The following is a 14,120-nucleotide window of genomic DNA, read 5'->3' on the forward strand; positions in this document are numbered from 1 at the left end:
AAGTAGAATCTTTTATTAATCTTATCATTACTAATTGTGCAGTATGAATGTATTTTATGCTTATTATCATGTCTTTTGGTTTATATAGTGTAGTCACTAGAATAGAATTTTGCATGACCCAGTGGAAACTTCCATCATGACACCTTTTAGTTAAGGGGGTGTCATCTATCACGACACTCCCATTTCTTTGTCTACTTCTTCCCGCCTTAAGTTTGTACCTAGGTCACATGACCCTTTGTTAATAAAACCAGCTCAACTGTTGGAGGGAGGCAGGGATTCGAACTGGTCAGGCAGGGAGATGGACTCATCTCCAAGCGCTGGCTGTTCCCGACCCCTCCCTCAGTTGAAGTCTTTGAAAATCTCATCAAGCCGACTCTGCATGTGCTACCTCTGATCCGAAGTTATTGAATGTATATGGTTCTAAACCTGACAATAATTATTATTAATCTTATGCGCACCATCCACATTTCTACACAAAATTACAACAATTAACCTTTTCACGTTCAAACCTTTGAACAAATGGTCTTATTTTTAAATGTTCCCGGAATAGCAGTTTCTACAGTTACATCTGTTTAGTGTCAATGTTTGCATGAACATGTTGTCAAATAAACACCCTTCTTACTAAACGCTTGGTCTTAGAAGGAATTGAAGAAACATTCCATGGAGATTGTAGGCTCCCATGCGCAGGTGGGATGTGAGAAAGCATCCACTCAGTGGGAGGCAGAGAACTAAGCTTGTTGTTGCAGTGGGAAGAATGTGTGTGCGTTCTAGCTAGTCATATGTGGGTGTTTAGGGCGTTTTTAGGCAAAAGAGCAGTGATCCAATGTAAGAAATTCAAGCGGGTGCATCAATCTTCTGCGCTAAATGACATTAACGCATTACATAGAAAAATCGATCGTTGTCTTATGTAAGTCACTTCATGTAAAACGTGTTTGCACAGAAGTGAGTCTATAATGATGGAGGAACACATTTGGAGCTTGTATTTTCTAGCACTATTATTTGTTTATTTATTTGTTTTGTATCACTACTAAACCAATTTCACTCAGTGGTCAGAAAGGATGACGCTCATCTAGTCTTCATCTATTAGTATTATGACAACTTCATGTAGTACAATGCTGCGTTCAGAACAGCTGTGATTTGTCGCCAATACAAAGCACGTTGCCGAATGTTTTTTCCCCCACTAATTTTCATGTCTCCAAAAGAATGCATGACTTAATTCTAATAATTTTATAACTTTAATCTTGTAATATTACCACTTTCTCTCATAATGTTACATTTTATTCTCACAAGATTTTTATTATCATAACTTTAATCTCATAATTTTATTACAATAGTTCACCTGTGGCTCTTCACGCGCCATGTCATTGACATGTTATGAGAGCTCATAGCGTAAATAGAAATAACCGCGGATACACTCAGCACAGCATAAGAAAAGAAAAAGTAGATACGTACTGCTTGAATAGTCAGGTGGAGCGTACATGTCATTGAGGTGCACGGGTCCAGGCTTGGCCACCTTGAGGTAAACCATATCGGATGTGTTTTTCAGGGCTGCCACCGCCTCTTCATGCCGCACGTCCTGAAGCACGATGTTGTTCACCTGAACAAGGGAAAAAGAAACCAGGAACAGACAAGGTTTTCATGAAGTGCATGCTAGTAAAAAACAACAGTTGAATGTCATATTTCTGGAGTTTATCAAGAGAAATAACAGAAATAATAAGCTAATATTTTGCTGTAGTGAAATAGGCAATTTTCAAACATTTTTAAATCCCACCAAAGTTTTTTAGCCAATCATTTGTGAGTAGGGATGTCACCGATCTAATCACGTGATGAGCAATCGGCACATTTTTGGAAGATTGTACTTGGGTGAAAATAATTTATTTTAAAATATATTTAGTTTATTTCATTCATTTATTTATTTTTAAGAATTAACTAGTTGGCTGCTATTGGCTGTAGCAGACGACCCATCCAATGGATGATTGGAGGGCTGACATCGATCAAATACGTTTTCTAGAGGACAAAAATGAGATGGAGAGTCATTTAAGATGGCACCCCAAAGCAAAGAAGATGGACATACTAAAAATAGAAATTGAAAGATAATCTTACAGCGAGTAGGCGGTCCCCTGTCTGCAGCCGTCCATCTTTTTGAGCAGCTCCCCCTTCGATGATCTTCGTGATGTAGATGCTGTTGTCGCCTGGGATGTGCTGATTGCCGATCCCCCCAGCGATGCTGAACCCGAGTCCTGCCGGAATGTCAACATTGCATCAAGTTTCACGTTTTAGTTGCATTTTGTTTTGGTTCCCAAGCTGTTAGCCCACATCCTAACCATTTAACACTGATATATTTTACTTCAGTTTATCCCAAAAACAACCCAATTCATTGCCCACACTTGATCAAAGCAGTGTTCAATCAAATGTTGGGATCAAAACAAAAGAATAGGCCACTGACTTCTATAGTGTATGGTGTCCTCAAACCATTCCACTAAAGGCACCAGTGGATGCTTAATTTTATTCCAACAATCAAGATGACAACTTTTCTCCGATCCAGTTTCTTACAAGTTTAATCAGTTAATTGCAGCCAGGTGCTGCTTGTTTTAGCAGAAACCTCTGTTAAACTCTGGTCCTTGAGAGCCCCTACCCAGTCTGTTTTCCATATCTCCCTTCTCTTCCACACCTGAGTCAAATCATCAACTCATCAGCAAACTGTCCAGAAGCTTCATACTGATCCCTGATTATTTTATTCAGGTGTGTTGGTGGAGGGAGATATGGAAAACAGAAAGGATAGGGGCTCTCGAGGACCAGAGTTAGCCACCACCGTGTTAAACAGTCTATTCTGGATCGGAAGGAATGAAAAGAGGACCCAGAGCAGCCCTTGAAGACTGGTTAGGGGACCCCTGTTCTAGATGTTCAATTTACAAAAAAAAATAAGACTTATTATGGCAGTTTTGGTGTCGGAGCAATTACAGTAACATGGGTTTAAATTAAACATTGGACCATATTGACGAGAGTGCAGCGCAATATGGCCAAAAAAAGTATATGGGAGATATGACAAAAATTGTTATTACGACAAAAAACTAAAATCAGTTGATATTGATAATTATCACATCTTTTTTGTTTCACATTTGAAACTTCAAATTTCTGTGAATAAGTAAATACATTACTTTCTTCCTTATTGAAATATGAAAGTAACTACTCTATTTACTCGCATATTGGCTGCCTGCGCCTTTAAGCCGTACTCATAAAATCACCTTAAAATCATTGAATTTTACAATTTCTTTCATATAAGACACCCCCTGATTCGGGATTTTCACCTCCATATTGATGGTTTTAGTTGAGAGTACATATTTGTTACTTTGAAGGTAAAATCTTAGGAAATATAATCGCATGTGGTATTTTCTGAAATACTGTAATAATCCAAAGGATCACCTGCTGGATTGCACATTCGAAAAGGGTGTTGCATGCATGTAGACAAAAAAAGGAAGTCACGTGAGGAGTACAACCAGGAAGTGTCTCCGTAGCGGGCTGGTTTTCACCAAGTCTCGGGGTGCAAAGATAGCATGAGATACACATTGCGCAAGTATCAAGGCTGATATTTTAATGATCGACTGCAAGACCTTCGATCAGCCCTAATAACTATTAGGATCTGCTGACATGGTAAACACTAAAAACACATATATCAAGACTACTTGCGTCTGGCTAATCAGATATTGTTTAACTATGGTAAGATGGTGGAGACCAGGAGGAGCAATAGCAGGCACAAGTGAGTTTTATGCAAGATGTTTTTTTTTCTCTCTTGAATTTCCTTAATAGATGTCAACATATTTTTATTCAGCGTTTTATCTGTTTATCTTTTGTCTATTTTGAAATAAATGACCGTACCAGCCGCATTGTCTTGCTTTATGACGTTTCGTCTTTGTCAGTTTTCAGTTTCGTGCATTTAAAGTCTAATTTGTGCGCATGTAAACCATACCCTTGATTCAGTCATCATTATTTGAGTGACAAATATGGCGTATATGTGAGAAAATACAGCATGTTACTTTACTTTATAAGAAAGGAGAATATGAAATATAATGATTTTTAAAAAAGCATTTTCGTTGCTCTGTTGTGCAATAAAGATAAGACAATTACCTCCTTACTCTATAGAAAGTGAAGAATAAAACCTGCGAAAATTTTGACAGGTGTCTTTATATTCATAGTTTTACCTTCAAAAGAATAAATAAATAAATAAAATTATCAACTGAAGACATCATCATTGGCAAGCAGACAATTTTCAATCTCACAAAAAGAAACAGACTAAAAATATGAATTTAACCCATGTTTTCAGAACATTTACCTAAAAAGGGAAACATGCTAAAAAGCGTTTCCTCGTTATCCTCTTCTTCTCCTGAGCGTCTCTCTGGAACTAGCGTTTGTCTTGCAACAGCGATCGTGTGGAAAGCGGGCCCAATCACTTCATTTTCAGGTGATTGGAATGAGGTTAAAAGGATAGGGTTTTTAAAATGTATTTATTTATTTTTTTAGGATTAATTTATTGCGGTGTCACAGTACGAGTGTTTGACATGTCTGCCTCACAGTTCTGAAGTGTATTTATCAAATACTACAGTTATAAGCATCAGGGCTCGAAAATAACGACAGCCCAAATGCTTAGGGCGGCCAAGTACTCTTTTCGGGCAGCTAATTACGTTTTTGACAGCTGCCCAAAAGGCCAGGTAACATTTTGATTATATGATGTAAAATAAAGGAGAAAAATCACAGTTGCTTTGTGTGTTTTGTTTCCCTCCTTGGGCGCAGCCATTTTGTGAGAAATTTCCGTCTTCTGCGGAGATGGCTCCACATGGGAACTTTTTCTGCTGTTTGTGGGAAATATTTGTCTATGTCTTCTTAAAGGCGCCGCCATTTTGTAACAAATAAAAAATTTTTACGCAACCTGGTGCGCATCAATCATGTTACCTGTAAGATTTCTTCTGCTCATTGTATCGTCTTTGTACCGGTACTAACAGCATTCCCACATACGATGATGATCCGCATGTTCAGTTTATCTTTGAATAAGATTGTTCGTGAATGCATCCTCTTCCACAAAAGCCCAGTTCGATCCATGTTAAAAACTTGCTTCGGAACGTAACGAAACTAAAAAGCTTTTTCAAGTCGACAGCCAGCCAGAGATTGGACGCGTGTATTGGGGGGTGATTGGCTTTCAGTCCGGGTTTTTCAGAGCGAGAGGAAAATAAAGAAAAAAGGAAAAAAATGCAGAAAATGAAGGGGTCGTCTGAAGATTTCCGCTAACTTTTGGCCGTCTGGCGACACTTTTGGATAACGAGCGGATAACCATGGCACTGTGTGTATTGAGTGGGGGGGTGGGGGGGGGGGGGGTGGAGACAAATGAAGCAGTAGTAATAGTAGTAGTACTAGTAGTAGTAATGTGTGTGTGTGTGTGAAGGGAACTCTTCCTTGCGTAGCGTTTCGCTTGCTGCTGGTCTGTCGAGGAGGCTCACTCACGGCACTGGAACGAGGCTTAGATTCATCTTCATTGTCTTTGTCAGGAGCTAAGCTAACGTAAAAGGTTTTAGTTCTAATCATGTTGGTATCCAGAGGAATCATCTTCGCACAATAGAACATTCCTCACCTTAATGATTAATTTATTCCTAGCGGTTATCGAGTGTTCGCGTCTTCCTTCTTGACGTAACGGACGGTATATTCATTTATGATGCATTAGATGACGCAGGACGTTTAGGAGACATTTTCAACACCGATTGAAAATCCGTAGAACGCTGGTAGAGGCTCGGCGTAGAGATTCTGTGCGCGATGTGAAATGTATGTAATGTAAGAAAAGGCATGACTTACTTCTCGGCTGTTTGTATTATTGGCGTGACATTTTTCATATCTTGTCCAGAATATGACAGCTACCGTAATCAATGGCAGCGAATGAGTTAAAACGCAGGAAAGCGGGCTCTCTTACCCTTGGGCCCTTTGAGCAAGTTGACTTCCAAGATGGTCTCGGGCGGGGCCTGCCTCCGCCTCACCAGCAGGCGCACTACAGGCCCTGCCTCCTTCAGGGCCTCCACCGCCCTGCTGTGAACCACCTCTGACACGTCCACATCGTTCACGCGAAGCACGCAGTCGTTGACCCTGTGGATGCCATCACATCAGTCATTACTATACCGCGCGTGACCTATTGTTAATGTTTCTAGGGAAAGACATGGAGCCTCAAGGAGGTCAAACACTCCCACATAACTGCTGGGGAAAATAACAAAGTTGCTATATTAAAGAAAAAAAGTGAGTCAATACGAGCAGGAAAAAGGTTGTAATACTTCATAATTTCTTAATTTCATTTTACCACTTTATCATCATTAGATCATGGGGAGTGCTGGAATTTATCCCAGTTGACTCCAGGACAAAGGCGGTGGGACACCCCGAATTGGTGGCCAGATAATTGCAGGGCACAAGGAGACAAACAACCCTTCACTCTCAAACTCACACCTAGGGGCAATTTAGAGTGTCCAATCAGCCTACCATGCATGGCATTGGAATGTGGGAGGAAACCGGAGTACCCAGAGAAAACCCAGGCAGGCGCGGGGAGACCATGCAAACTCCACACATGTGGACCGACTTAGGTTTGAACCCAGGTCACCCACTGTGAGGCTGACGCGCTAAACACTCATCCACTGGGCCACCCCCCGTTGTAATAGTATTGGTTGAAAATAAATTGTTTTTGAACTACAATGAAAATAAGGCATACGTTTGTAAAGGTAGTGTCAATTTTGAGAGGAAAAAAAGAGCATTTTCAATTAAAATTAGAAGTTAAGAAAGAAAAAAATGTTAAAATATCCTAGTTCAAATTTTTGTTGTAATAATGTTGCCATGAACTTACCGTGATAAAGTCAGGAAATATTACAGTAAATGACTTAATAAGAATGTTTATATAATCCCTCCCAAAAAAAGAAAAATACCAATTCACATTTTTTTAAAAGGAAAAAAAACATTTTAAAGGGAACAGTTCCAATATTTTTCCCAGTTACACTATTCTAAACTGACATTTTATAAATTTTGGAAACTTTATACATTTAGAAAACATCATAAAAATATTAATCCAAAGAAAAGTTTGTTTAAAATATAAATCCAAGAGGAATACATAATGAATAAAGTTATCCAATCCAAGAAATGTATCCAGATTTTAAACAAAATTTGAATTAAGTTTAGTATAAGGTTAGATAAAATTTAATTTTGAGTGTCTTCATCGTAATCCAAGTTGATTGTTATGTTACGAGCGCGTTGCCGCGCAAAAAGTCTGCCACCCCTCTCCCCCGATCTCTCTGTTCATCTCTCTCCCCTACGCGGAATCTGTCGAATTTAAATAATATTAAACACATTTAAGTAGTATTAAACCACTAGTTGTTTGTTACTTTGTTAATAGATGGTGAATTAGAAAAAATAAAAATGTTTTTCCAATCTAAGATTGTGTTTTTGGTGTTTTTTCAGAGGGTTGGAACAAATTAATTTGTTTTTAGTTCATTTCTATGGGAAACGTTCATTTGAGTTACGAGAAAATTGACATACGCGCACAGTCCCGGAATGCATTAAGCCCGTATCTCGAGGTACCACTGTATTTAATTTAACTTTTTTTAAAAGTTAAAACATTTATTTTCTCCATTCTAGCAATATTTTTATATAAGAATGAGAAGGAAAATTTGTTTATAATTTGACCAAGTAAGCATGTCATTTGAATAAAATACGTGAAAATTATTCTGAATAGAAACAGAACATGTGGGGCTTTAATGAGAGGAGGTGTAGTTCCAAAAAAATGCTTTTGATATCCAGAGAAACTAAAAGAAACAAAGTGACTTAACAAGGACAGAAGTTTTGGAATGTTTACCCGAGCCTTCCATCCATGGCCGCTGCTCCTCCAGGAATAATCTTGGTGATGAAAATCCCCGAATCGTCCGGAATGTGCGGATTATCGATGCCTCCCGCGATGCTAAAACCTAAACCGGAGTTCCCCTGCACGCACAATGAAACGTACACATCAATCACAATGTTGATGAACCACAAGAAGTTTTCACTAATGCTGCAACTACCAACTATTCAGTGAAAGCAGAAGGAGCACAGTGCACACTTTTTTTCCTCAAATGTAAAGAAAACTAACTCCCTCCCATCTCATCTCATTTTCAGAACCATTTTACCCTCACTAGGAACGTGGGAGGTGCTGGAGCCTATCCCAGCTGACTTCAGGCTAGAGGCAGGGGACACCCTGAATTGAGGGCCAGCCAAATGCAGGGCCCGAGGAGATGGACAACTATTCCTGCTCATACACAGTCCCTGGGGCAATTTAGATTGTCCATTCAGCCTACCCCGCATGTCTTTGGAATGTGGAAGGAAAACGGAATACCTGGAGAAAACCCACATAGGGGAGAACATGCAAACTCCACAGAGGTGGACCGAGCTGGATTAGAACCTAGGTCTCCCACAGTGAGGCCAACATACCAACCACCCATCCACCGGGCCGCCCTAGAAATCAAAATATCTACTAATATTTTTAACTAGTATTGGTTTTGACTTTTAGGATGGCTGGATATTAAATTAGCATAAAACAGTGGTAGCTATACTTTTGAAATTAATTAATTTGAGAAGTGATTTTATCATAACTTGGAGTTGTTTTCAGTAGGAGAAAATTTTACATGTGAAGCTCTAATTTGTTCAAAAGATCCCAATATAAACATTTACTCATTTTCTGTACCGCACATTCTTGGGATTTGCTGGAGCAACAGGTGACTTTGGGCGAAAGGCGTCCACATTTTCACAATATAAATATAGTCCGTAAGCAAGAAATGCACCCAGACAATCAAGCTGTCAGCCTCAAACAGCGCCATCTACAGAATCCTGAATTTAGTGCATACATAAGGCGCACCGACTGATAGGGCGCCCCGTCCACTTTGGGGAAAATGTTACTTTTAAGTGCGCCTTAAAGGTGTGAACATAGGGTGCTTCAGTTGTGTGTTGACCATCCTTCCCTGCATGTTTTCGTGATGTGGAAGGAGACCGGAGTGCCCGGAGAAAACTCACACAAGCCAAGGGAGACCATGCAAACTCCACACAGAAACGTCCGTACCTGGGATCGAACCCTTGATCTCATAAATGAAAAGTATACGCATCAACCAATGGGCCACCAGCTAAGATGAAAAGAAATATTTAATGTTTTACTCCATAATAAATATGCAAAAGAAGCTAAAAATTGAAAGAAAAAAACAATAAGAAATTGTTTGAGAGGCCCCAAAAGAGGATTTTAATATCTATATATGATCTTTTGTCAATCCGAAAAAAACGTCCCTTTTTAGTCATTAATTATGTGAGTTTAGTTAGCGGACCCAATGGTCGTCCAAATCAAACCATAATTAGGATGTAGTTTGGTATCCCTGCACTAGGGCACATGGAAACCAAAAATTTATATCTTTTCAGCACAAACTGGTTGCCACCTGCTATTCAAAATGTGCATTGCAGGCCCAGGTCTGTTAAAGACAAATATGATAATAGACGTCGTACAAAGACAAGCTAATCAGTTTTGGTATTCAACAACAAGTTAATCAAAGTGATTTAGGAGGAATTGTCTTTTTGGCGGGAATCTTTTATATAGCCACGGTCAACTGGACTCTATTCCCCGTCATTGTAAAAAGTAATAAATTAGGTCACATACACAGTTGGAGTATTAGTGAATTCATAGCATGTACTCACCCTTTCCAAAATGATTTCTTCATACTTGTACATGCCATCACTGCCGTTTACCTGAAAAATAAGCAAAGATATCAACATAAATAATACAGAACAATATGCTGCCTCATGACATATTCAAAATTGCGCCACCAAACAGCGGTACAATGGCATCATGTTGAAAATAACAGAGAAAGATATTCATGCCAACTGTTTTTCACCACCAGAATCACTGTATATTTACAGCAGGAAAGCCCTTAGTCTGCCTTCTCTGGTCGTTCATTCTTGGTGTGGTGGGATTCCTTTACACATTCCAATTGGCGCAAGCGTATCAGGACTTCACAACAAACCCAAGTCCAAGCAGTCAGGTATGTGCAAACATTGTTCAACATGGATTACAATTCATTCATTTATTACCCATGCCATGTATCCTCACAAGGATTACTGGTTGAGCTGGGGCCTATGCCAACAAACTTTGTTAAGTAGGCACAGGACACTGTGAATTGGTTGCCAGCCAATCGGCAGTGACGGATCACCATTCCCGCTTACACCCACCTAGGCACATCTTAGAGTGTACACCCAGCCTAGCACGTATGTTTTTGGGATGTAGGAGGAAAACCCATGCAAACTGCAAACAAGAAGGTCAGAGCTCACTGGACATTGAAGCATCGATCTCAGACCTGTGTGGTGGATGTGCTAACAACTCTGTTATTGGACCGTCGACTTCATAAAGCTTACAGCACAAAGCATTAGCATGCAATCTCCTTTTTAAATACTAACCATAACCTGACCATGCTTAGCTTCCGAGATGAGACACGATCGGGCGTTCATAGGGTAATGTAGTCGTAATTTATGGTTATAAGTGGAAAAATAACGTTCTTTCAGATAAGGTAAATCCCCCTGTTTTCTTCATTAAAGGGGCGTTAAAAAATATGTTTCGTTGGTGAATGGAGTTTAAATAAAACACAATAACTTGTGCAGTAATAAACAAAAAGTGCAGGTCCAAACCAATTGCAACCATTCTTTAAAACTAAGCCCGAAAACATACACAGAGAGAAAGGAAAGGTAACTTAGGGGTTACTAGCAGGAATACATACTGAATTTAACCGTTCTTGCTGACTGATTTTTTTCACAATAATGGAAAACTTTAATCCACCCGTTCAATAATTGGGCGAAACAGTCTGCGTGGGGTGACATACGTAAGCAATCACTCAGTTGTAATGCTAACAAAAAGGCATTTGTAGCTAGAAAATCCTGGTAAATATTCAGAATTGCTTCGAACCTCGGTGCAGTTAAGTTCCGTCATATATCAAACTGACAACACCTCTTTCAACGGTTAAGTCTCGGACTGGCTATTTGCTCCATAACAAAGTTTGCTGATTTGTATTCCCGCCTACAGTGGCTGAGAAGTGTCAGGCAGCATAGTCTAAGCCAGGGGTGGCCAAGTCTGGTCTTTGAGAGCCCCTAGCAAGTCTGTTCTCAACATCTGCCTCCTCTTCCACACCTGAGTGAAATCATCAACTCATCAGCAAGCTGTCCAGAAGCTTATTACCGATCCCGATTATTTGATTCAGGTGTATTGGTGGAGGGAGACATGGAAAACAGACTGGATAGGGGCTCGCGAGGACCAGAGTTGGCCACCCCTGGTCTAAACACTGCAAAAAGTAAAAAGAAGAAATGCAAATTTCCACTATACAAACACCAAATCCAAACTCTTTGCAAAAGAAAAGAAGCACATACCCAAATTGGCCAAAGCACGAATGCAAACAGCCACAACACTAATGCAAAAACAAACAACCCAGAAGTAGATCAAATTCCACAGAAAAAAAACACATTATGACTAGTAGTGGGGCAGGATTCCTAATGTTACATTTTCAAGCTGTGCACACATTTCTTTCTTTCTTTATTTTTATTCGAGATAACTACATTAAACTACACACATACCAGAGTGCATAAAATAGGAATGTTGTGTTGAATTGATACTATTTGCGTTCATGTTGTGGGAATTGGGTTTTGATCTTGTCAGGTCCAGGGCCAGACAGGTGAGTTCATGAGTTATTCATTCACAGGTCCACCACCTGATGGGCTAAGCCAAGGGTGGGCAAACCTTTCGGCCAGGGGACCACATTGAAATTAAAAATTTGACAGATGGGCCAGGTAAGCACAAGATACGATACATATAAAAAAACTGCATCCGTTAACAGTACATATGAAACATAAACAGAAAAAAAAGACTTAAGTATTAACATACTCACCACTCATCATTAAAGTAAAAAGTATAAAGTACAAAGTAAAGTAAAAAGGAATGTATTAAGAAATATTAAAATGTAATAAAAAAAAAGATAGAGGGGCTTTTAAAACACGAAAAACAAATACAAGTGGACGGAGCTACTGCCACTGGCTTCCACGTGATGGCGCCATCTTGGGAAAAAATAAAAATAAAAATAAACTTATTTGGACAACGTCGGTGGGCCGGATGTAGCCTGCGGGCTGTAGTTTGCCCATGTCCGCAATTGCAGGTGCGGCTCATCGCAACCACGGAGTTATTCAACCCACCTAGAGCTTGGCCACAGTATGTCGGCCTCACAGCTCTGGGGTCCTGGGTTCAAATCCAGGCCATGTCCATCTGTGTGGAGTTTGCATGCTCTCCCCGGGCCTGCGTGGGTTTCCTCCGGGTACTCCCACATTCCAAAAACATGCATGGTAGGCCTATTGGACACTCTAAATTGCACCTAGGTAGGTGTGTGAGTGTGAATGATTGTCCTTTGTCTCCTTGACTCAGAGAGTGATTAACATTGGCCAGAAGATCGCCGACTGCTCTCTGCCCTCACTGGAAGACATTTCCAGCCCTCATTACCTCAGCAGAGCCAGGAACATTGTCGGGGACCCATACCACCCTGGTCACAACCTGTTCCAGCTGCTGCCCTCTGGCAGATGCTACAGGTCTCACAAAGTATGGACATATAAGCTTAAGGACAGTTTTTTCCCCACATCCATCAGGACTCTAAACTCTAAAACAATCCCTTCTGTGTAATAACTTTGGGGTGAGGTAACATGAAAGACGTGATCTGCCTCCTACTGGATGACTGGAGGTAAGTGAGGAGACAGTGAGAGGTAAGTGATCCGCTCGGGGGGTGATGTACTCATCATGGCAGAATGTCAACAAGTCTGAAATTATCACTTATTTGGGCCTATTGCCAGGTAAACGCACCTTATGGAGAAGCATTACTGATTTCGTCATACGCAGCTGGGTATGATGAGAATTAGGCTTTTGTCGAATCGATGATGATGACAAAGCCTATGTCTGATTATTATTATTGTGCCCTGCGATCGACTGACCACCGATTCAGGGTGTCTCCCGCTTCAGGCCTGGAGACAGCTGGGATTGGCCCTAATGAGGCTAAAGTGGTTCAGAAAACGAGATGAGAGATGAAAGCTTGACCATGTCGCAGGATAATTTTTTATCAATTCAGTGTAAAGGACCCTCTTGCCTCTTTGATTACTTGATTTGTTCCCAGGACCACAACCACGACCACGGTCACGATCACGATCTCAACCTTGACCACGATCACGCATCCTGTTCCTACGCTTTGGACCCCTCTACAGACCTCTCGGCTATCGACCTCCAAGGTACGCAAGATGACTCCTCTACGCTTCTCCCCTTGTACCTTTGCCTGGCCCTACACAACGGACGATCATAATAAACAGAAAACTCCACGTACAGCTTGTATGTGTTTGCCTGCTTCAGGGACCTCTCTATACATGAACTTAGGTCAATTTGGATGTGTTGTGAGTAATTACTGTCCGGGTCGTGACTATTTGAATTCATGTTGTTGCTATTTTCATTCATGATTTGGCAACTTTGCAATTGTGCCTCTTTTGTTCTTCGAGGATTTGGAATTGACGTTTATGTTGGAGCAATTTTCATTTGTGAATTTTTAGTTTTTGCTAAACATTTGGACTGTGCACTTTGCCTGATGCTTCTAAGGTGAAATAGACACTGACTGACCCAAAAGGTGTGCACCACTAACGTTTTGACTTTAGCTTGGACTTAACTGTCCAGGTGTGAAGACACCCGTGGAATCATCTGGGCATTAAAATGAGGTGAAAAAAGGTAAATACATTGGGTCCTTTGTCGCAAGTTTAGAAGCCATATTTTCTAAAAAAAAATGTTTTTTTTACGTGAAATTACCTTCTTAATTTAATTTCAAATACAGTGAATTTGCAAAAGTAAAGGGTCAAGGGTCAATGTGATAATGGACACATGGAAAGAGAGGGAGTGTGACGAGTGAGAGAGAGAGAGAGAGAGAAGCAGGGTGGGTGAATACTTACATAAGGGCCTGCATCTAGTGAGTCTGCGTTGACAATGATGGGGGGAGGGTTGGCCTGTGAATATGAAGAGATACACATTATCTCAGCATATG

At 40.4% G+C, this 14,120-nt stretch overlaps 1 protein-coding gene across 8 annotated transcripts in view; it reads right to left on the bottom strand.

Moving 5' to 3' along the window:
- The window catches only part of dlg3 (discs, large homolog 3 (Drosophila)), a 124,748-nt gene that overhangs the window by 54,626 nt on the left and 56,002 nt on the right, over window positions 1–14,120 (bottom strand). For 4 of the 8 annotated variants that reach the window (XM_077733081.1, XM_077733082.1, XM_077733078.1 and 1 more), the window contains 6 exons: window positions 14,029–14,082; window positions 9,721–9,771; window positions 7,868–7,992; window positions 5,954–6,123; window positions 2,104–2,240; window positions 1,452–1,597 (listed from right to left, as the gene is read on the bottom strand). In XM_077733081.1, coding sequence (XP_077589207.1) covers window positions 1,452–1,597; window positions 2,104–2,240; window positions 5,954–6,123; window positions 7,868–7,992; window positions 9,721–9,771; window positions 14,029–14,082 — 683 coding nt within the window. The remainder of the gene's footprint in view (window positions 1–1,451; window positions 1,598–2,103; window positions 2,241–5,953; window positions 6,124–7,867; window positions 7,993–9,720; window positions 9,772–14,028; window positions 14,083–14,120) is intronic. The other 4 variants (XM_077733083.1, XM_077733079.1, XM_077733084.1 and 1 more) reach the window with 3 other exon arrangements.

The sequence above is a fragment of the Stigmatopora nigra genome, chromosome 14 (assembly GCF_051989575.1).
Source record: "Stigmatopora nigra isolate UIUO_SnigA chromosome 14, RoL_Snig_1.1, whole genome shotgun sequence".
Lineage (NCBI taxonomy): Eukaryota > Metazoa > Chordata > Actinopteri > Syngnathiformes > Syngnathidae > Stigmatopora > Stigmatopora nigra.